Below are 24926 nucleotides of genomic sequence, written 5' to 3'. Positions count from 1 at the left end.
CTAAAAAAAAAAAAAAAGAAGCTGCTTGCTAGAAGTATGACTGTACTATGCACTGGATACCACGGCATATATTTTATGGTTGCCACTTAATTTTCACTACTGAAAGAATACCACATTACATTTTACTGTTATCATTGTCTTTACCAGCTTGGTTGCTAGTGTAATGGGTTTTGGATCCCATATTAATAAAACAAATATGGAGCTGATGTAGAGACACTTCTGATGGTACTTCTTTAAATATAAAAAAAATTTGAACTATGCAAGGCAGGAAAAACTCTTACAGATTTTAGCAAAAACTCTAATAAAATAATGAGTCGTTCTATCATGATAATGAGTTACTTTTCTTTCTAAGGTTAATATTGACTGAACGGCAGAAAAACTGTGAGCCAAAATAGTGTAAATATAGCAAGGGAGAGGTGATTTTTTTCTTAGAAGGAGGCAGTACCTAATTGATTTTGTGTATATTTTTCCTTTTTTCTTGATACATTTGAGCAAATTATCTGTTTATTGACACTGAGGACTGTATGCTCTGGAAATTCTTGCCCCCAGAATGGACATCAGAGCATAAATCACTTTCTGGCTTCTTGATTCTGGATTCTGTATTGATCGAAGAAGTTCCCAGACTTTACAGATTGGATACTACCAGCAGTATCACTGCTGTTCTTCAGGCAGTTGCGTCTACACAACTTAGATATCATTAATAGCTAATACATTGTTACTTTTACATAATTCAAGAATATGCAGTTAGACAGATACTTCAGATTCATCCTGATTTTGTAACTGCAATTTCTATGTAGATTTTTTTTTAAATGTGAAAACAGAGAAGTAGAAAGAAAAGGGAATCCTCATTGTCTGTATATTTCCAATCAGTCAAGAGTAATTGCAATAAAATATCCAATTTTAGTATTTGGTAGACTTATATTGAAACTGGAATAGAATGTGCCATAACGTATATGTGAAATATAAAACAGGGATAATATTACAAGCTGAACAGAGTAGAAGGCTGGCTTGCTGTGTTAGCCATTCCTGTGAACTACAGTGTCAGAGGCCTGACATTTAATTTAATGGAAGTACTTTCTGAGGTACTTACCTTCCTATTACTTTATCGTGCATGGCAGGGATGATTTTCACACTGGCCAGTAACACCAATAATTCAGAAGTGCAAATAATTGTGCTGATGGGATGATGTGTGTGTTTTGAAACCATACTCCCTTGGATGAGGTCTTCTTATTCTCAATTCAAATGGGGCACCACACGTTATTTGCAAGGTTCGGATTAAACTGGAGTAGGGATGTAGTAAGCTCTCTCTTTGGATCTGGGGGTTTTTGTTTAAAGAAATACACAAATACTCTTTAGGTGATTATCATTCCCCACAGTGGTAGCTGCACTTGAGTGTGAGTGATTTATTGGGCTTTCTATGGAAAGTTTTATGCAGACTGGCATAGTCCAAAACAACTTGATACTCATTTTCATACGTGATATCTACTAAGATGTCTTTAACAGACATGCTGCTCTGAAGTTGTGTGTGTTACAGAAGGAAGTGTTTGAGTGACAAAGAACATGACAATGATTTTTTTTTCCCGTCTTTATGGTGTTCAAATTGGAGTTCTGGTAAAAAATTTTGGCTTGCAGAGAATGTTTGCAGTGGTATGCTGAAAGCATAAGTGCCATAAAGAAATCATTTGTTAAGCCTCTCTTTAAAAAACCATATTCACACATGAACACAAAATCCATGTTCCATTACTCTAAGCATTTAATCGAGCCCGGAAGTTTTTAAAATACAAATTTAATCTTTGGGAATCACCTGCATGCTGTCAACTGACTATGTGCTTTTATGACAACATGTCCACTAAAAAGTTGTGACAAGATTTGGTGAGATCTGGCAGGATTGCACATGGGCACAATATGCTCTCTAGTTGGCAGGCTTTGCCAAATGTCGCCTTTTTACAATATGGAGTAAGACGGAGGAAGAGCTGTTGGATACTTACAAATAGATTAGACAGAAGAAAATGTGCAGAAGGCCTATGGAGCATACCTGCCAGATAAATTACAGGTGGTCTTGATCTGAATCCAACCTGTCTCAGAGCTCAGCTCTGGGAATCCAGTTCAGATTTCCTTGAAAAAATGAGGCTTTAGGCTTCACAGTTAAATCTGTGATCCCCAAGGCAGCCTTGAAAGTGGGATTTTGGTTTTGACCCAGCCTATAGAGAACTTAATGACATTTTACCATAGGTTTCCAGCTCAGTTCCAGCTTGAGTAATTTACAAGTCTGCTGGCACTATTTAGCCCACACAGACCATGAAGTCGACTGTAAGTAAGTCCAAGTTGATGGAAAAACAATACTGCTAGACGAGAGTGATAGATGTTGATTATCACAAAATGTCTGTTTAAGTGTTTTGTATGGATCTATTTCCTCACTGCATACACCTGAAATTTTTGTAGAAGTTACAAAGTAATTGTACTTACAGACATGGAATCATCTGCTAAAGAAATTGTCGGAATACATATTGCAAAAAATGACTGCTGTGGTTATTACTGTTGCTGCTCAGGGGAGCTATTCAGATGCCTCATTTATTGGAGCTTAATAGATTAAAAGTCCAAATTGAGTCTCATGATATAAACCTAATCAAATTCTAATCTGCATAATTTTCCCATAAGCAGCAATGGGAAATTTGTTTAATTTATATTTCAGTAGTTGCCAATCATGCAATGGACAGCATTGTTACTTTTATTTATCTAAATATTTTTATTGATTGCTTGCTGTAGCATCTGGGTTTGCTCTTCCTTTTTCACTAAGGAAAAATTTACTTTATTTGATATAATGTAGGATATAATGACATAGAGTCTCGCCTAACATGCCAATATATCATTTTTAATGGTAAACTTTCCATTTTATTTGTAGTTATTGAATACCTGTCTCTCTGAAATAGGTAATATAGCTTAATTTATTTGATAAGTTTTATTCAGCATATTTATTTATTTTTGCCTGAGGCCTAAATATGCAAGGTTGATTAATGACTAAACTGAAAAGAATTTGGCATCATTTAATACTAAATTCTTATAGCTGCAAACCTGTGCTACACTGAGATGCTACCAACTTTGTGCCATAGAAGTAGCTAGTGTAGAAAAATATTAAACGGTAAATGGAGAGTAGGGATAATTAAAAAATAAGTTTGTAATGAAAGTGGCTAAAGAACATAGGAATTATAATTTCTGATGTTATTATGAATTAAAGTGTATTCCATAATAATTGCTGAATGAACACGTTACTATTTCTTCTCTCTTTCTGAACATTTGCCTAGTTCTAGTGGTTCTTTCTGAACCAAATAAGAAAAAGCAAAGAAAAAAGAAGTCCGTGAGAAGTTACAAAACTACTCTAGCACCTGCAGAGTAGTATTAGGAATAGGTGCTATACCTAGAGGTTCAATCCACCAGAAAGAATGCATAGTCACTTGCCACCAAGAGATAAACTTCCACTAGAAGAACAACATGAGAAAACTAAATTCTTTCCCAACAGGACTAGGCTTTGGAAAAGCAGGTTCATGACAACAGAGAAAGGCGGGCTGGAGCAGGGGAGGAAGTAGATGGAAAACCAAAGACGACATTACAATTAGAAAACAAAACAAGAATTTAACAAATACAAAGCATATGGTATGTTGGCAGGAGTTAAAATATTTTCTGACCGGTTTGTAAAAACATAGCATAAAATTAAAGTGAACCCATCGCATGCAGTGGGTATGTGTGAAGTAGTTTGAAAACTTATGTCCTGTGCATTCTAGAAGTCCCTTGTATTTTACTGTGTGTTGTCCTATGTGAATTATGCAATCATTCCTCTGTTTCTGGAGATGGCTTAAAAAAATAGATGGTGCTATCAGGCAATAAACTCCTCATGGCCTATTCCTTCTTCTTGTTGCACAATGGAGAACCTGCTGAGTGTCTGAGTTTAGTATTTGATTTCCCTTCTTGGTAGCCTGAAAGCCCCAAGCAATTATCCTGATTTGTCACCATTATGCCTGTCTTCATGACCCTCCTAGGTTTCTGTGAGCCACTCTTTTCTGTGCCATACAGTGCTTTAGAAAATAAGAAATTATTTTCCTAAGTTTTACACATCCGAAATTGTTTGCTTCTACACTAGAGACTGAATAAGAAGTCAATGATGTACTCCTGGAGTACATTTTATGTTCCCAAGACAGATGTTTATAAAACAAGATGGCTGCATTGCATAACAGGAGATCTAATTAAACCTTGACTTTATTGGCTGAAAACAAAACAAAATCAAAACCAAAACCACAGCAGTAGCAACAAACCCAAACCAAACAAAATTTAAAAGTTTGTGTCAGGACAAAGAAATGAGTAACCTAGGGAAAAACTTGCTTAGAGGTTTAAAAAATTGGTATAGCACTGAAAAAATAAGGATGAAGACTCAACAAAGGAAATTTTGGGGTTTTTTGTATTCCCTTTGCCAAATATAAAAATAAATTCAGTAAAATCGTGCTTGATTCCACTGACAGTGAGAAGTTCATGTCAGACTAATACTGGGCCAGGAATATTTACTGTCTAAAGTAATAAAGTTTCTATTCTAGCAGACCTGAGGGAAGTGCAGTGGCTAGTAACTATGTATTATCTCAGTTAAAGCAAAGAAAACATCAAGGAGAGAGCATCAAGGCTACATCCTGCAAAACATTAGTAGAGAAAGCCCATTTGTTCTGGTAGCTTTGGGTTGTGTAAGCTTGTGGTGAATCTTGGCAGAGCTACGGTTTGGGTAATTACTAGATGAGATTTTGTGGAAAAAAACCCTGGGCAGTTTCAGATGGACTTCATGTTCATTTTTGTGTGTGTGTGTTTGATAATGAAACTCAAAATGATGCTTAAACTGGGAGGAGACTTCTATAAGTACCTGTGAGTAAACCTCTCTAAGTTATACATGGTTCCGCACTGTGCTTAAAATATAATGCTCTTTCTAATATATTGTTCACAATTGAAAATAGAAACAATGTGGTATCATTCAACGCTAGACCTCAAGATGATGAAACTCCAGTCCTTCTCTTGATCTTTGTGTTTACAGCTTAATCCTGCCTCACTAGAGCAGTGCAAGAACAAATAGACCTAGAAATCCTTTACACTTTCAGCACATGGGATCACTAACCCACCCAGGAATGGTTCATCACACTTTGGGGAGCAGAAACTAGCATCAATCCCACTGCACCTTCATTAGAGCTTGGATTTGGAAAGTTTCCCTGTAGATTTCTGTAATCCAGCAGCATGGGAATGAACAGACATTAGAGAAGAGCATTTCCTTGGGAGGAAGGTGGCAGCTTGTTCTCCGTAGCCGTGTCTCTCAGTGTTCAGCGCTCCAGGGGTTGTTCCAGTCTCAAAGCACTGGAGGGATGTTACAATTGAGAAATATATCCTTCTTCATCATCTACTCTCTGCAGACTTAGCTTTGCCTATGTTTGGGCCCAGAGCATCTTTGAAGGTGCTACAGTCTCTGAGAGAGCTTATGCAGCCACATCTGGTCTTGCACATTCCTCTCCTTTCCCAGAGCTTTAAAGATAATCTCCAAGAGATTATTAGGTCGCCAGGCACAAATTACAATGAAAGTCAGAACTGAAACCAGAATTTAGGATTTCCATGTTCTGAGGCCAAACTACAACTCTCTGTCTCAGACCACATGGGACATTGAAGCTAGAATTGTTTCTAAATTGAATGGCTGTAACAGATTCCCATGAATGTCAGCAGCTCTTTAGCTGCATGACTGCTGCTGAACTTTCCAGGTATACCCAAGTGGCTGTACTTTGGAGAATAACAGATAAAGTCTATCATTCAATTGAATTCACTGGAATATTAATGGACATTGTCAGCAAACAGTAGCAAAGGGATATAGCTGTGAGGTCCTTTTGTAAGAGAATTATTTCTTTTTGTCTGGCTCTTCTTAATGAAAATCCTTATCCCATATTCCTGCATGATAATTTGTCGAGGACGTGTTTGGCAGTTCACCACCTGTGTGTTATTCATATATGCTCAAAATATGATTGTTGTTTCATGCATCTTAGATGAGCCAGAACTAGTTTATAGTATGTATGCTTTTAAAACCATATTTTTGAGGACTTTCGTCTGTACATTACCCAATGAATCCCATGGCACCTTTCCCTAGAATAGCATTATTTAAAGGGCACTATCAATTTACATGGCACTTTAATGACAAGGCCACAACCTTTGGGTCTGCCAAGTGGATTTTCAGTTTGGGAAACTGCATTCTGCCTGCACAGAGTTCTGGTCTAGTAAAACATAAATCTTTGGAAGGGAAGAGAGGCAAAGAGGAAAGGGGCAGGAGGAAGGAAGAAGAGGATCATAAAGTATCCATTATAATCCTTTAGAACAGAAGATATTTTATAAATGTAACATAAAAATCTGGTTTGAGAATATGCCCATCTGGCTCTCAGTGAAGTCAGTGGAACAGAGGCAGTGCACATCCAAAAGCCAAATTTGTTTCTACGTTAAAACCCCAGTAAACCTTTACTGACTCCTCACCAAACTAAAAGGATATATTTACTGCTATGCAGAGCAAGCCTTCCTGGATTTCATGGGACATCACTTAGTCAAGTGAATGGCACAGAAACAAAAACCAGTCATTTATGGGCAGCACAATCAGCCGATCACTTGACCATCAGGCTAGTTGCTCCAAAAAACATGTGAGCAGTGCTAACTGTAATTATTGCTGGTGCTTTCAGTGGGCAGAAGTCAGTCAAGCCATGCCAGCATTCCTTAATTTTGAACTTCATCACAGTGTCACTGTGGCTCCCAGAATACCTGCATGTTACTGCTGAGCCGTAGTTAGTGTCCGTCTGGGTTCCTCAGAGGACCATGGATCAGCCTGGCTCAGGAGGCACAGGTCTTACGGCAGCATAGTACTGCTCATCACTTTGTAGGTGGGATTTTGTAAGAGACAAGGGTGTCTCATAGCCAACTGCCCTGCTGAGCTCTGAGCAGGGCAGCTCAGTAACTCTTGGAAAATCGCCAGTAAGTCTTGGGAAAAAGAGCTTGCGTCCTTGTGGGGAGGAAATTTCCCCAAGATTCTCCTTCCACAAAGATGGGAACATCTTAAAGACATTGGATCTTGCCTCTAATGCAATTGTTTGGTTGTTTCATCTACTTTTGCAAGCAATAGTATCCCAGAGGGAGCTGGGAGATATTTCTTTGCACAGAATCAAGACATTGAACTAGCTGCTTTCTGCAGAGAACTGCAGGAAGCTCAAACTCCTTCAGAGCGGGTAGCTGAGTTAGGGCATGGGATTCCCTGCCTCTCCAATAGGGAGGGACTTGGTGACTCCCAACTGCCTGTCCTCACTGATTTTGGGCATGTTAGAAACCTGGAGCCTGTGTTGCTCTCAGAGGCATGATATATCTAATCCACTGGCGGCATCTTGTTTGAGACAGGTACAGGCGCTTGGTACCTCCTGTTGAAGTCCAAGCCATTTTCTCAATTTGATGTTGAGGTGGTTATCACTATAGCAAATGGTGGTGGGTTGACCCTGACTGGCAGAGGGCTGACCCAGTCTCTTGCTCACTTCCCTCCAGTGGGATGTGGGAGAGAAGCAGAAGGGCAAAAGTAAGAAAAAAATTCATGGGTTGAGGTAAAGACAGTTTAATGAGTGAAGAGGAAGAAGAAAAAAAGTGATGTAAAGTTAATCACTCACCCAGTGCAGCAACTTAGAATCAGATGCAGTGGCTGATATGTGCTGCACCTTACCTCCTAACTGTTGGCAAAGAGAATTCCCTTCTCCAGAAGCCCCTCACTGCCACTGTAGTTCTTTACGCAGGGACTGCGCTCAGGCTTGTAGAGGCCATGCAGATTTTACTCTAGAGGTTGATCCTGTTAAGCAATGGTAGCCACAGCTCCATCAGTTTTTTGTTGAAGAAGGAGACACTGTGGTTATAAGAAGATCACAACTATCAGCCCTGTTTTACGATTTTTATGAGCATTAATGGAACAAGGTTTGGGGACTGAAGGAGAAAATGGAATATGAAAAGGAGAATGAAAAGAGGCTGTGAGGAAAGCATGTCATTTCTAAATGAATGCTCTGCGCAGAGGAATTGAATCTTTTCACAGCTGAAAATGGATCTTAAATCTGATGCCTTAGCTTGTTTCAGTTTCTGTAATGAAATAGAGTTTTCCTAATACCCTGTGACCTGAATTTCTCCCTGCTTTATGGGTGCTATTCCTTGACGTACAAACCTGTATTTTCTCAAGTCAGCATTTGATGATGGATGTCAAAATACAGGTCATGTATTATGCATATAGCATTACCGATTTAAGGTGTTTACTTGTCAAGTTCAAGAAATTCAGAAATGTCACATTCACTGAATCTGCACAGCTGTCACTTGTAGTTTTTCATGCCTTTAAATGAAAGTTCTGATAAAGCAGGTTAGTTTTCCTGCACTTTTTTTTCCCCCTCTCTCTTCTGGAGGGAAAAAAATAGAGAGCCTATCTATGGAATTTACATTGTGACTTGGGAGCAGGAGTGTGGCCTGAAGGTGTATGATGCCTTGTGACTCCAAATACAGGCACACAAAATCACCAAGTACTTTGAGTTTTCCTTTCCTGAAAATATTCCAAGATTTTTATATTTTTCAAAAGTAGATTTTTAGAAGTATTGGAATTAAGCACAGACAAGGAAATTAAATAAAGATAGCAGATATTTCTCACATCTTCCAAGATCATAGAATGAAAAATATTAAGGCATGAGTCTATTTTTCATTCAAGGAGAAAACAAAATCCCTTTAACATGCTTCCTGCATTTCAGACTGAATGTACTATATGTGCAGTATGCAATTACAGATCTCCTGACAGTCTGTGTCTAATAGAAATGACACATTTACTTCAAGCTTCTAACACCGTCCTAGGAAGACAAATATTTGAAGGGTTAGAGAGGTGGCTACAAATAGCCTTCGATGGAGAGCGTGCACTTGCATGCCTCTGTGTGTGTGCACGTTGCAGCAGAGGGAGGGCAAGAAGGACTTACACATTTAGTCAGTTATGCCAGCCTTCTTCAGCATGTTTTTAGCTGGTAGGAAAATACCAGTGTGCTGTTACCTTCTGAAGAGCCTGATTCACTGAAAGATATTTTAAGGAGTGCATCCTGAGATGGGGAGAGAAAAGCCTTCAGCAAAAAGGGAGAACCAAGGCCTCTAGGAATGCTCCCAGCAGTACAACCCCTCGAGTGCATGGCAACAGGATTAGTTTTCTCTGCTCTCACATAAGTGAATGTAAAAAGTCTTGCCGTTGCCACTTTGACTTAGAATTCTGCAGAGGACCCAACTGGGCCTGCCACTTTAACTGCTCAAGGAGTCTATAGCTACTTGAGCTTTTTTTAACGTAGTCTCACAAAAGCCATGTCTAGCCTTTTCTGTAGCATAACAGAATGCAAAACTTAAACCCTGGATCCTGCTGCAGAAGGAGGTGTCACACTGATAGCCACCTCTCCTCAGGTAGCCTTCCCTCCCTTTGGAGTTCCACTTCAATTTTCCTGGTGTTGTGAGTGTCAGGGTTACCTCTAACTCACGAGGTGGTGCCTGAAGGAACTCCATTGAATCACTTTGTGAGTCTCAGAAATCCTCAACTCTGTTATGCACAAGTAAGCAAAGAGCCAATAGGGCTCTCAGTCACAGTGCCAGACACAAGGAAACATCTGCAAACTGATACCAGTTGGGAATGCAACTCACTGTCACCATGCTGGTCTTATTGAATTAGTTTCAGCCCAATGAGTAGTATTAAATGACTGGCTGTTAACGTTGCCAATATTTCCAATTGTCTCTAAGAAATCCACTTTCTAAAGATTTTCTATGCATTCGTAATATTAACTAGAATTGCTTTGCTCTCTTAGATTTGCCTATGGCGATGATTTTGTCTTGCAAGCCCGTTGAAGATACAATATCCACTCCTTCTGAGGAATTTTTTCACAGATTTTTCACTCCCTTTTTACTTATGCTGTCCTTACAATCCCCATGTTGTATCTAACTTTCGTGTGATAGTCAGAAGGAAATTCATACTGGTACCTTCTGGAGGGACAAGGAAGTCTCTCTTCTCAGGGATTCTAGTTTTATTACTTATATATTCCGTATGTGATATAGACAAAACATAGGGAGAAATGAACTGAATGTCAAATAAAAATTTAAATCAAATTAAATCAAGAAGTCCAGATCTAGTGGTCCTTATAGTTTGTCTTGTTTAGGGACAGTTTAAGAGTGATGGTGATTATCACTTGAAAAGAACCATGAATCCCTCAAAAAGACAATATAAAACCAGTACCACAGGTTAACAACTACAGTTTAGTTTAGAGACTTTCTGGTTTGCACATTAATCCCCAAATTGAAGAAAGGTAAAGTAGGTAATATCATTTCATCTTCTTCTGAATTCAGTAGCAGATGAACGTATCAGTGAAATTAACACAGTGAAACAGTTTCCACACTGCAAGAAGATAATGAAGTCACATCAGGAATTAATTTGGTTGTGATTAATTTAGAATTAATATATGGAGAATTCAAAACTAGTTCAGACCAGTAATGACACAGGATCAAAAGCCTACCCCTGGATGGTCAGATGTTAAGTCAAAGAACTTGGGCATAATGTGGCAAACACATGAATGTTTTCTCAGAAACATGTGATTTAAAATGACCTTGGCTCAATCCTATTCCTAGCAGACAAATATTTGCTTAAAAATGCTGCCTTGATATTGGTCTACATGAAACCCTAACGTCTAACTCTGGTTTCACCATCACTTCTACAATAATGACATTAAATGAACATGCCCATGCGTTCCACAGCTTTAATGGACAAGGGAGATGGAATGCGTTAGTCTCAACTGTGAATTTCCAGTCCAACTGTTGTGTGGGCTTTTATTTAACTGCCTATTTTTCAGTACTTACAATCAAACTCCAAAGGACTTTGCCTGAGTATTTTTTATTTACACGCACACACACACACACACACAAAGATTAGAAAATGCTCAGTGTCAAGAGCTCAAATTCAAACTGTGTAGAAAATCAGGCTGAAAACACCTTGCTGCTCTCCAGATCTTCTTTTTCTTTGAGTGCCTGCCAATATGTTTCCTCTCCCACTGTTGTTTCCTTTACATCCCCAAAGGTATAAAACTCTTTCTAGTTTCTTTTCAAGCATTCCTCTTACATACCATTTGAAAGCCTGTGTCTTTTTCCTTCCATCCTATCTTTGTTTTTGTTCAGTTAGAACGAGCCCTTCAGTCTCATTATTCTTATAATTGTAATACTTAAAAAACACATATTGCGAATGGTACATCTGGAAAACAAACAAACAAAAACAAAACAAAACAAAACCACAAAAAACACCCCAAACAAACAAAAAACCACCAAAACAAACAAAACCAACCAAACAAAACAAAAACCAAACTAACTAACTAACTGCTTTGTGTGGGTTGTATTGTTCCTGGAAAACAGAAAATTTTAAATCCTGCGTGTTGATGAAACCTAAAACCTGCTAATGGAAGCAATTTGTTTCTTGTGGTTGTACTAGTGTTTACAAACAATACTATTTAAAATGTTAATTGAGGTTTAAGGAAAGGTGTTTGTTTCAGAATTATTTGAAATACTCCTAGGACAAAATTAAACCTCTCTAACACTGAAGTTTTTAAAATTTTTTTTAATTTTTAATTTTAAAATTTTTATTTAAGTAAGCATTACTCTTTCCATTTTGCATGCTTTGATGCAGAGGCTACCTCAGATAACAAAATAAATCTCTGTTTCTCCATTAGCTACCAAATATCTTACAGTAGAAATGACCTGCATGTTTGTGAAGGATTATGCTTTTAAGAAGTAATTGTTGAAAATTAAGTCAATTTTTCTTTTTAGTGGCAATTTTTTTATCATACTGTTCAGGGTGGGTGGGGTGGGGGAGAGACAGAGGTAAGGGATTCCCTGTTGATGGTGATTTTTTAAATATAGTTTGTCCAGTGTAAACTTTCTCTTTTTTTTTTTTTTTTTTTTTTTCTTTTAGGCTTTACACCCCCTGGGATGGATAGGTCATCTCCAGACAACAGTCCAGTCCATGGCCTGTTACGTCAACCCTCCATTACAACAGGAGCCAACATCCCTATTATAACAGAGCTAGGTAAGAAAAGCTAACATTTATCCTTTCATGTACATTCCCGTATCTTTTTCCCACTTCCCGTGTTATGCAGTCTCGGGAAAATTACTGATATTGTATCTTACACTGCTATCTTTTGTCTTCTGATAACTTGTTGTGAATTACTCTCTCTAAAGAAAGATTAGTTACAATTGTTTCACTTTATTTGAATAACTGAAATATATTTGTCTCTTTCCTTTGGGTTTTTTCCATTTTCTTAAATAAACACTCTATCAGACAAGATGCTTTTTACATAGCATAACAAATAAGCAGGGGTCTTTGGGCTAAGGTTAGAAAAGAAAAAAAAACCACAGTAAGTATGAGCAGACATTTCCCGTACATTTAATCAATAGTAAGAGGCCATTTGTTTATTTCTTCATGGTCCAGAACTGTTTAATCATGTGTAACCAAACTCTGTATAATAGTATGAGACATTTTACTCCTGAGAATATGATGATGGTAGGTAACCAGACTCTGATTTCCACTCTAGCTGTGGGTATTTATGTTGTCAAGTGGTGTGATGTGAAGTGCAGAAGCTGTTCTGTTTTTTTCATGGCAAATACAAACTTGATTTGTGGTCCTTTGTCCTTTTATTTTCCTTTTCAGTTTTATTTTTTAGAGCCTTACCTGTCTTTTTCCCTTACTTTATTCTCTTTCTGTACTTTCTTTTCCCCCTAAATACTTCACTTATTAGCTAAGCCTGGCAAACTTCTGCCTTTGGTTTCAATCAGTCAGGAAAAAAACAGTGGAACCCACATTCTAATGATAACTGAACTGGGTAAGAAGTGCCTTTTTCCTTCACATCACTGTCTTATTTTCTGTTGTTGTTGTTCTTACTGTCATCAGCTTTCTCTTTATTTATCTGGCTGTATCAGAGGGGCTACCCTCATGGCACTGCTTTGAATGTGTTTTATTTGTGGTTCTGGTTGAAATTGACTGTCCTGTTCTGGCCTTTCTTAATGATTTTTTTTTTTCACGCAGCATCAGTAAACCTTTGATCACACTCGTCTGACCTACCGGCTGTTTTCATAGCACCTTCTCACCAATTCATTTTCTTTGGCCTGGGTCCCCACCTCCTGGGCTCTATACCCCCACACACCAATTTTTTCTCTCCTTTTCTCTCTCTCTTTTTGTTATTTCAGCCTGTTGCCAATCTGGTGGACATGCCTTAGCAGTTCTCACAGGAAGTCAAAGAAGAATTAAACGATATCAGAAAAGAAACCCCAGCATCATACTTTCCCTTAAGCTGTTTGTTTGTTTACTTTCAGGAGTAGGCCTTGTCTCAGAAGCTCAGGTTTTGAAGCTGTAAAAAAGCAGCCAAGCTTCTGCATTGCTCCGGCTCAATAAAGAGAGCTCTCACCAGCTTTTGCGAGCAGTGTTTGACGAGCTTTTCCTATGGCGCAGCACCAGACGTTTGAGCCTACCTCAGCCAGCCCAGGGACCTTCTGTAGAAATGCTAGCGTGCTAACTTTCACCAGGAAGATAAAGATATTGAGGATAAGCCTGCACTTGCAGAATTCACCTTAGATTTGCAGTACCTTGGAAACTGACACCAGGCACAGCTAGCAAGCTGGTGTCAAAGTTAGATATTAGTCTGCCAGATGTAAGTGGAAAAAGCATGCTACTGTCAATAGTGCCTACTCTCAACTAGTAAATTAAACCAAGGCACAAGCTTTTCAAAAAGTACATTTTGAAATGGTACATCAGGCTTTCAAATACTATTTTGCTCAAGAATCTGGAGAATAAATTGATAGCCATTGTACAAAGAAAGGAGTATTGTGGATATTGGTGTTTGCTAGGATGAAATTCTCCTGACTCCCATGGCAGAACACTTCTCTGTTTACAACGCTGAGATGTTATGTTTTCATGGTTACATCAGGGAGCGGGAAGGCAGGAATTTTAAATCCTACTTCAGCTCAGGTCCTGACTGAATGATCATGACCAAGTACTGCCTCAACAGGGCTCTAAATGGAGGATAACAATTCTCATCTCTTTTAGGCAGCTATTGTGAGACTTTATCTATAGTTATTCATGTTTCATAAGCTAAGCATGGCAAGTGCAGCAGTATATACAGGTTGGAAAAGGAGTGGATGGAAAATGAAACTATATAGGAAAGAAGATCAGAATAGCAGGCGGAAGAATTTCTAACCTAAGAAGTCCAGAGCTGAAACCTGATCAAGTTAACAGCCGTTCTCATGCTGTTTTCAAAGCTTGCTGGGTTAGCTTGGGAGATGTGTTCACATAGTCAATATGTGCAGTTTCAAATGCTGAAAAAAAATTTAATTTCTCTTCCTTGCATGGGAACTGAAATTCATTTGTCATTTAGTAAGTTAAAGGGTATTTCGATGGCATAGCTAAGAAGTCTGTGCTTTCATGCCTGAGGACGACTAATATGGAACTGAAATATTTCATGAAATATGAGCCACTTGATACGCTGATCTCAAGAAAACAACTATTTTTAGTGGAATGAGATGGAGGCAGAGAGCTTAACTGTGACAATGAAATGCCAGAGGAAGTCTAGATGACAAATATTACTTTATTTGGGTTTTTTTCTTTAAAACAGCCTGATGTAGATTCTTTTTCACACTGTCTAATATAGAGTTTGTGGCTAAGGAAGTGAAGTTATGGAGACAAATACTTGAACAAAAGGCAGCGCTGCAAGAGAATAGCTGGAGTATTGCTTATTCATTCAGATAGATGCATGTTAAAGGGACAGTTTATCCTCTTTTGAGCTGTAAGTGCATTAACAGCACTCCAGTAAGAATCACAGCACATGCCTGTGGGCTACATCAGAGTTTTATGGACAGCCTTTATTTTTGCAATGGGGTTCTGACTTAGTATCTTGTGATAACATTTCACTGTACATGCATACAGCCTTAGCCACTGTACCCAACCAATACCAAGATTGTCTCAGTATATAAAAGAGCATCATGTAGCTCATTTTGAGTGCAGGCAGCTGGTGTCAGAAAGCTGCTTTTATGACAAAGGGATAGTCATCTCTCAAGAGCAAGAGAGTCACCTCTTACAAGCAAGATAATGATCTGCAGATTTTTAAATGCACATTTTCACATCCATCTTGACTTCATTTTCAGTGACGTCAAAGACACAAGTCTGTGTTTCCAGACATATGCCGTTTCTTTTTCTTTCTGACTGTGTAATGTGTAAGGTCATATGCTGGTGACCCAGAAGAACCTTACAATTTTATTATTATTATTATTTTCAGTAAATGATTCAAATGTTCAATTCTTGGACCAAGATGACGACGATGACCCAGACACAGAACTGTATCTCACGCAGCCCTTTGCATGTGGAACCGCATTTGCTGTCAGCGTCCTGGACTCTCTCATGAGCGCAGTAAGCAAACAAAACCTTTTTCATTCAGTTCCATCAGACTTATTGTGAAAGTGTGTGAAAGTGTATGAAAGTGTAGTGCCTTTTCCACAGGTAGCCAGCAGAAGATACATTTCTCTTAGATGTCAAGAGAATTTCAGTGCCTGAGCTAGGTTATTTTTTAGTTGGACACAAAGACCTTAAAACAACTGAGATATACAGGACTACCATAAGTCCGCAATTTTGAAAGCAGAGGGTCTTATGTCAGGATGATATTTTCCAAAGAATGTTGTATCTCTTTCCTGAAACGCAGCCCCAAATTCAGTGTGTCAGTCCCTACGCTCACTCTTCATGTCAGACAGCACCAACCGTGTTTTTAGCTCTTAATTTCCTGTAGCCGTGAAAAATATTCTGAGTCTGAGCAGTAGGGGACACTGATAGAACTAAACAAAAGCCATTGTATACATCAGGTGAACTCTAATTGTGTGAAGAGAGGTCATAATCTCTTTTTCACATGAGTTGTCTTGTGAACCAAAACATAAGTGCATGCCAGAAACTACAGATGGTAGCCTTTGGTTATGTCTACATTTGGGTTTTGGTTTGCAGCCAAAGTACAGTTTTGAAGCAAACACCTCAGTCATACTCCTTTTCATCCTCCCTTGCTTCATATTGACTAGGTTTCTGGACCAGTCTTGCTCTGTGCGAGCTGCACTTCTTTCAGAGGGACCTTAAGCTCCACTACATGTAGCAAGGACATAGTCTTTTTAAAATCTGAGCATAGGCTTTCTGACCTCCACATGGAATAAAGTTCCACAGTTCTGGAAATCATCTAAACCCCATGTAATATTAGAAATGAGCAAACAGATTTCCTTAAAGAAGCCAAGTCTGACCTTCACCTACATTCAGAATGAAACTTTTTACTTCTAAGAAAAATTCACTATGATCTTTATTATTTGATATTTTATTTGTATTTCATATTTATGTATCTGTATTTCATATTTGTATCCGCTGCTATATTCTTCACATGTTCCATCCACAGATGAATAATGTCAGTGTACACTGATAAATTTTATTCTAATGCAGCCTAGTAGTTTGCAATAAACTCGGAGAATACTTTTCTTGAAAGCTATTTGCCGTATTTTGCAGACGTGACAAATTCAGAAAGCCTAAGCAAACACACAAATCCTGTACCTTCTCTAGTTAAAATCTCTATGTATAAAATATTTAATGGTTTCATATTGTAAATGGGAATAATTTAATATGAAGGTTCCAGATATATACTGAGAGCTGTTTATCTCCTCACATTATCTAAATCAATGTCCCTGAATGAATCGTGCGATTGGGCACTTCCAGAATCTTGGAAAAAGTAGGGTTAATTCTTCTGATTTCCACTGGCATCACCACAAAAAGAGAGCAAAATGTTGTGGACACCATTGCTTTCTTGTGTAAAGGTATATCATGCAGGTAATAATGAGGCAATAAGAAATATGTGGAACATGACCATTCAGTAGTTTTTACTTGGAACTCGTCATATAATCCTCACAATATTTTTAGCTATTGCTAGATTTTATTAGCTTTTAGTTTTTGACAACATGCCCCTCTGTTTCTGCAAATCCTGTCTTCAACTAAGTCTTTTTTTATAACATTTTCACATCTAAGAGGTCATATTATATGTCAGGGACAGTACAGCCTGAAGCCAGAGAAGTAAATGTGATAACAAGAGTAGAAAATTCTAACTTAGAAAAAATACTAATCAAGAAGACAAGCCATGGATTCAGTCAGTTAGAATTGTTCACAATCCTGTTTTATCTTTCACCACTTTGCTGATCAGTGGCAGCATTATTTTATCTTTTATTCCTCAAAAGCCTAGTAAAGAATTGGAAAAGTAGAATTCTTCTTGACCCTTCAGAACGTGTAAGAAGTGTGAGGTGTTTTCCCTTTGCTATCCCTATTCTCCTGGGAAGAATGTATGCTCCTTTCACTTCTCGAAGGAAAAGAACATTTCTCAGACAAACTAATCTACTTCCACTATATTATGTCTCCGTCTCTTATTTTTTTTTAAGAGTAAATAGTTTTTAGGAACCAGTGTCTATTTATTCTGCCTATCTTCAACCCAGTACTGGGAAACTGAACCCCAAATCCTAACTAAATGGACATCTGCGGTCACACTTTCATCCTATTAATTGCACAGGAATTCTGCAAGAAAGAAATAATTCACACTGCTCTGGCTGGTGCCAGCTCACTTTGAGACAAAGACATAGTCCATTAATTGATCCTCTTAATGCTTAATTTTTATAGAAAAATTCCAACTTATGATCTCTGTTCATATCTCTGGAATGCAAATTCCTCACATTTAAAATAATTTGCTAAAGTATTCAGTTACTGAATAACAATAATTAAACAGTATTAATAATTGTTAAATTATTATTTTCTTTTATACAATTTTATTAATGTAGAAATAGTAGATGAAACCTTACTCATGAATCTCAGATTAGAAAATGCATTATCACTTTCTGATTCAAATCTGAATGCTGAAGATATTTACTTTCTGCTAGTTTAGTGTTATTTCATCATTTAAGATGACAGTATCAGATATTTTAAATTTGAAATTTTCTGTCTCTTTCTTATTTCAAAGATAAAAGTCTTCATGAAGTTTACTTTTCATGATGCTATCTACAGGCTATCTACACACAGTTTGTCCTCTGCAGCAAAGACAATATATTCCACAAGGCTATGATTCACAGTGTAGTAGCTTGAAGATCATTGCTCAGAAGAGAATAACGAGCTCAAAAACTGCATTGTCTTTTTGATGACTTGGTAATGCTGGTTTTCTCCAGGCTTCAGTTAAAGTGCATTATTGTACTGTGTGTGAAGACTGTAGGCACGGTTCATGTTTTAAGTGTGGCAGTGGCTATTTTAAATCGCGCCAGCTAATCATTATTATGTCTTTAAAGAGACATATACTTCCATCAGACACTTGAATGATATGTTAATATTTGTTTTGTCATAACATATGCAAACCCAGGGAAAGAATACACGTAGTCTGTCAGTCTCAAGGTGTCACCACTCCTGAAAAGCAACGCACATTCTCATCACGAAATTGAACGTGATTAAAAAGCATCATATTGGAAGCATCTTTTAGATAATTCGGATGTTTTTATAAAAAGGTTATCGTCAGCTATTAAAAAGTCACTTGACATAGGATAGTTTAAAAGAAGCAAACTTTTTTTGAGGAGAAGTACGTTCTCCTTTTCTGGGTCTTGTTGGGATAGTTATTCCATAAAATCCTGTGTGTGCAAGGAGATCAGTTTTAACAATACACAGTGTGTTTGAAGGTTTGAAAAGTTGGCCTGAGAGCCAAAGCTTCTCTGTTACTTCTTTTGGCGCTGAAGCTATGAGAACCACAGAAGTTCTGGCAGGTTGGCATCACTCCCATACGTAGCCCTGACAATAGACTTGTTATACTGCCAGAGTGGTGCTGTTAGAAGCAAGGATCTCCAGAACAAGATTACAGAATTTAAAATTTGATATCCTAGAATTTATTTCCTTGTGTTAGAACTTTAAGTCTTGATTTTTGTTCTATAATACTAAATTCTGCTGCTGCTTCTTATAAGTGAAAGCACAGAATGGAAGAAAAGAGTTAAAACAGTTAAAAGCAACTTTTTGGTATATCCCTTACTTAAGAGTTTTCCCTCAGGGATCCTCACAGTCTTTACACAGAAAAGATACTGCTCTAATCTATGATATGGACATTTTGAAACATGATACTTTGTTAAAAACTGCAGGCAGTGGAAGAAGGATGTTAAAAGAAATGAATTAAAAAAACCACTAGGAAACAAAAAATGGCAGATATGACTTGGAAAAAGACAATTTTAGAGTAATTATAAATGAAAGGCAAAGTGTTATTAAAGTTAAAGCAATGTTATTAGAAGATGTGCTAATTTTCAGTTAAATTTTCTGTAAATGACCAATTAGTTTAAAAGGCTTGACAGCATTAACTGCAAAACATAAGCACTCTGGTAATTATATTTTTAAAATGATTGAACAAATGGGAAAGCATCCCCGAAACAGCTGAAAGAGCTGCGCTACAATTTCAGAACACAGGCTAGGTGGCACTGCTAGCTCAGATATCTGTTGCAGAATTTCCTTGCAGTTTACCCAGTTTCAGTGTCTATGATGCATTTCCTTCTTTTTTTTCTGTATTTAGACTACACCTATTTCATACTCTCATTCTGGATGCCGATTATAGTGATGCCACATGGATATCCAGTGTACGGTTCAGTTAATGGCAGCAGCAAACAAGTATTTCTTTAAGTACAGCAGCACCTTTCCAAAGACATTCTGTAGATCAGTTTTTTATAGGTACTGGTATATCCAGGCCATGTACCCTCCCACAGAGCAAGTAGAAGATCACTCTCAAACTAATTTCAGTGTATTATTATTCCAAAGGAAATGGATATTAGCTAGTTCATCTTTTCAGTGTCCCCCAGTTCCAAACTGGCAAGAGATAATGAGAGGAGTCTGATTTTTGTGACAATCAAAAGCATGGATAGATGGGTTTTTCCTGAGGAGCATTAAATATATTAGGACAGGAAGAAGCAACCGTATTTACCAGAAGGTGAAGTTACAGCTTCCTATTCACCCATCCTCTCTTGCTTGTGGTTGGTAATTTTCTGATCGGCTGCAATGCCAGAGCAGTCCATCCTAAAAGCTGGAATCTTTTCACTCATTGACGGCAAATAAAGAAAAACTATCATTTGGCTGCACTCATCCATCTGAGTCAATGGTGACATCCACATCAGTCATGGTGTGAAACCCAAATTAAGCCGTTGTTCCAAGATAAATTTGCCTCCTTTGCTAATAAGTGTCTTAGCTTTGCTTTAACATTTGTCTAGCAGTGGGAGGGCTTTCTCCAGTGACAGCATTCTGTTCCATCAGCAATAGACCTGATTCTTTTCTCATTTGCATTGATTTCATAGTAGTATAGGCCTCCCAGAGTTACTCATGGTTGGCACATAAGTCAGAATCGGGACCATTATGTCTTAGTTGGACTGGGGTTTGGGAGGGAGGGTATTTTATTTTATTCGTATTAATGAATTTGTGACAGGTGCCTGACTTGGTACATTATTTTACTAATGCTTTCATTTCTTGGTTTAATATGAGATCTGTAGTAAAATAAATGATAAGGCCATAGTATAATTTCTTTGTAGATCATGCTCTAGTGAGCTACAACTAAATTTACAGTAAGGGGTAATTGTGCAGTTGTACAGTGCAAAATTCAGATGAGCTAAGAATAAACGTATTTAAATCTTGGCTTCTGGCTATAGTTGCCATAATTTGAATTACAGAATAAAGAGAGAGAGAAAGGGTTGGAAACCAGTGAAGGCTGGCCTAATGATACCTCCTAAAGACTAATAAAATTATTAGTACAATTTTAGACTTTTGCATGTTTTACCAATCAGTGCAAGTCAGCAGTCTGTAAAACCAGGCTATTTTACATGAACCAACGTCTTAGAGCAGCTGAACATTTCTTACCATAGTTGTCCTCATTGTAAACCAGACTTGAATATCTACCAGTAAAGATATCCTTTATTTTTTTTCATGTTCTTCTGTCTTGATTTATCAAAGTAAAACTGAGAATAGTATTTTCTAATAATATGAAATATCACTACTTAGAGAAGAAAAAAAAGGATCAAAAATTCTGAATAAAAGAGTGGGGAAGGCATGAGAAAAGATACTATTTAGAAAATGGTATGCTTTTCTGAAGATGTGTGCTTAAAGTGCCACATAGAATATCTTGAAGCACATTTGTAGTGAAAGGGCTTTTCCAGCTTCTACAATTGCAATGCCTTCAACCTCTAGATCTGGCAGAATGTAGCTTGATATCCTTAAAACATGTCAACTAACATTGCTGCCTAATTGCGGAAGCAACGGAATTACGCTAATTATTTTAGTTTTGGGTTATATGTAGTCTACAGTGACAAAGGCCAAGAAAAGAGGCTGAACTTAAGGCTGATTTTTTTTTATTATTATTTCTGAGTACTTCCATGTTAGAAAAGTATAACACAGAGGGAAGAGTTGCCAAAGAGGGCAACTCTAGCTCTCACATCAGGTACATCAAGGAAGAAGTAACGGAAGAATAAACAGTCATGCCTGAATGCCTTCTCTCTCTCAACATAGTAATTCCTATTAAACTTCATGTAATCAATCCAGATTTACCTTCCTGCAAGGCGTCACATCGAGTTTTCTATATGTTAAGAAATGTTTGAGTATTACACTTGAATTGTTACACAATGCATCCACATATGTAGGTGCTGCTTTGAGATTAGCTGTTGGTGTAGTCTAACTGAATCTTCCTGAACCACCGCTAATGTCAGACAACTCCTTACAGTACATTTTGTATTTAGAATATGTAGTGCCTTACTTGGGCTAATTTAAAATAATTGGAGTTGATGAGATGCAAATATTTGCTTTAGGGCATGTATAACAATAACAATATGTTCCTCTCGTTTTAATTTAGTCAACAGGTGAATGGCATATATGCCTATGTAAATAAGCACAGAAGCTTAAAGTTATGAAACTTCGAGGTAATAGTCAAGAATGCTGCCACATAGAATTCATTTTCTGCATTTTTATCTGTCATCTCAAGTGAACAATAAAACTGAAGTTTCATTATACAAAGAAAGAATATCAAAGTGACATGGATGGGAAGCCCGTTCTCCTTTTTGATCTCGGGAAAAATATTTCAACCTACAGCTTAGTTTACTCATGTATTAAACACAATTACATTATATGGATAAAGCAATGAATTTCATTGAAAAGTATTAACAAAAAAAGTACTATTTGGGGGCAACAAGCACTGTTTGAGACTTCAGTATTCATTTTTACTAGGTTGGATTACAGACATTTGTTCCAAATCCTAAATTCAACAAAAGTCACAAATCTAGTAATGTGAATCCACAAACCCAGTAATGTCAATCCCGCGTACTCTACAGTGAGCTCATTTTCTTCTGGTATGTCCCCCCACACTTGCAAGACTTCTGAAAATACAGACGTTAGTGACAGTATAAGTGATGGTGTATGCTTTTTTTGTTATACATTATTTCTTGCCCAGTACATTACATTGCAGATATTTAACTGAGTATCTCTGAACTATACCAGTATACTTCTAAGTGAACTTGAAAGTCATTCATCTGGCATTAAATTAATATTTAAAATACCCATTGTTTGCCTGACAGACCAGGAATGCTATAGATGCTGGCAAAATGTCAGTGTGGAGTAAATCTTCCCTAATAAACCACACTTACCCTATACCCTAGAGTTTTTTAAAAGGACCACCAGGATCCCAAACTCATCATACATTTATCTGGAATGAACTCAAGATGTTTAATTGATACATGCTTATGTCTGAACACTGTCAAGTCTCGTAATAAGATGTTTAGTACAATACATCGGTTAGACTGCTAGAGTCCAGCCACAGTAATAAGTAATGACATTTGCAGCACGAAGGCAGCTCCCCAACGAATTGGTGACAAGAGTAAAAAGGCAATCTAGCCTGTGTAAGCTTTAAATGTGGCCTGAGTTTTACAATTACATGTCCTAAAGCCCATTATTAGACATGAAGGCAATGAGAAGGAAAGCAGTCGTTGCATCACCACTAACACCAATTATAGGAAACATAAATCATTCAAATTTTTGTACTTTAATAAAAATCAGCCTGAATCGGTGTTTAAAAGGAAGGGTCTAGTATAAGAGCCTAATGGGATAGAAGAAAATAGAGTAATTGGAGGCTGCTGTCTTTTCACTTTCTATATAAAATTATTTGAAGAGACAGCCAAGAACTTTAAACAGCAGAAACACAGAAAAGTTGCAATTTGGATGTCTTCAGTTGTGACTTTAATGGTGTTTGCTTAAAGAGCTTTCTTTTATCTCTGCAGACATACTTCAATGACAATATCCTCACACTGATACGGACATTGGTAACAGGAGGAGCCACACCAGAGCTGGAAGCACTGATTGCTGAGGAAAATGCATTGAGAGGAGGTTACAGCACGCCCCAGACACTTGCAAACAGGGACAGGTGTCGAGTTGCTCAGTTGGCTTTGTATGATGGGCCCTTTGCAGACCTAGGGGTAAGATCATGAGGGAAATGTAGGACCAAAGCTGGTCTGCAATCTGTTTGTTTTCTCTCAGGCTGAATTAAAAATCTGCTTTAATTAATGTATAATTTCTATTCTTTAACTTAATAGATCTTTTAGATCATTTGACAATTTACAGCACAGGGTGCCAGGTTTGCTCTTACCCTTTTTAAGAAGCTATATGACTTCCCATACGACTTGCCTAGATATTGCTCACTGAAAATCCTCTTAGTCAGCTAAGGAAATGGATGAGCTGACTTGGATGATATAACCATTCTAACAATATTCCATTGCAAACGTGAGCAATATCTATACCTTTGTTGGGTTTTGATAAGCTTATTTAGTCTTTCCACAGAGCTTCCAGTTCTTGGTTAAAATATGCTTATTAGCCTGAAAACAAAGCTATAAGATTTGTTTCTTGCTGTCTCTGGATGAACTAAAATTCTCGCAAAAATCCTAATTTTCTGACATTTTGACTCCACTACCTTAAGCGTGAAGTAAAAAAAAAAAAACCTTTAAGAAATGGTGTATTTAGATAAAGAAGTATCTAGAAATGTTCTCTGGACCAAATCTTGTAATCGTCTTGAAGCAAATGCCAAAATACCTACTTTGCTTTGATGGTGATGTAGGATTTGATATTTCTTAAATTAACCTTGTGTTCACCAGCTCTGTTCAAAAAGAATGGAGCAACTTTCTTTACAGAAATGACAGGGAGTCCCAGTTGAAGGGGTTTACTGTCATTTCATGGACCAAGGCTCTCCAAAATAATGGTCACTGAATTACTTATTTGAAACAAAACATTTAGATTATTTATTTTCTTGGGTAAAAAATTCTCATTTGGGAGCAAACAGACTGTCTATACGTTGTCATTTTTGTACAGGTTAATACTGAAAATCCTATTCCATGACATGGTGTAACAGAGAAAAGAGAGGAAAAAAATGTGCTGTTCTCTCTCTCTTTTTTTTTTTTTTCCCCTCTCCTTTCTTTCTCCTAGGATGGAGGTTGTTATGGAGATCTATTTTGTAAAGCACTGAAAACATACAATATGCTTTGCTTTGGAATTTATCGATTAAGGGATGCACATCTAAGCACTCCCAGCCAATGCACTAAACGGTAAGTCCAGTCTTTTAGAACATCTCTCCTTCACTGTTCTTCAGTCTTCTCTGTGAGGAAGATCCCAGTGCCCGTAATAAATTTAAAAAAAGAGCTTTCCTCTATTTTTTTACATAACTTTGCCACAAAAGCTAACTCTTTGAGGACTTCATGCTGACTCTTTAGCTGAGTTTAAATCATAGGCTGGA

General features: G+C 37.5%; 1 protein-coding gene across 8 annotated transcripts in view; it reads left to right on the top strand.

Annotated features, from left to right (window-relative positions):
* The window catches only part of KCNMA1 (potassium calcium-activated channel subfamily M alpha 1), a 468790-nt gene that overhangs the window by 427805 nt on the left and 16059 nt on the right, over positions 1–24926 (top strand). For all 8 annotated transcript variants that reach the window (XM_065638846.1, XM_065638845.1, XM_065638841.1 and 5 more), the window contains 4 exons: positions 12029–12142; positions 15381–15511; positions 23425–23619; positions 24620–24738. In XM_065638846.1, the coding sequence (XP_065494918.1) occupies positions 12029–12142; positions 15381–15511; positions 23425–23619; positions 24620–24738 (559 nt within the window). The remainder of the gene's footprint in view (positions 1–12028; positions 12143–15380; positions 15512–23424; positions 23620–24619; positions 24739–24926) is intronic.

This window comes from Caloenas nicobarica, chromosome 7, assembly GCF_036013445.1.
Source record: "Caloenas nicobarica isolate bCalNic1 chromosome 7, bCalNic1.hap1, whole genome shotgun sequence".
Classification (NCBI taxonomy): Eukaryota; Metazoa; Chordata; class Aves; order Columbiformes; family Columbidae; genus Caloenas; species Caloenas nicobarica.
The sequence above is the reverse complement of the archived record's forward strand: the minus strand, read 5'-3'. Positions and strand labels throughout refer to the sequence as shown.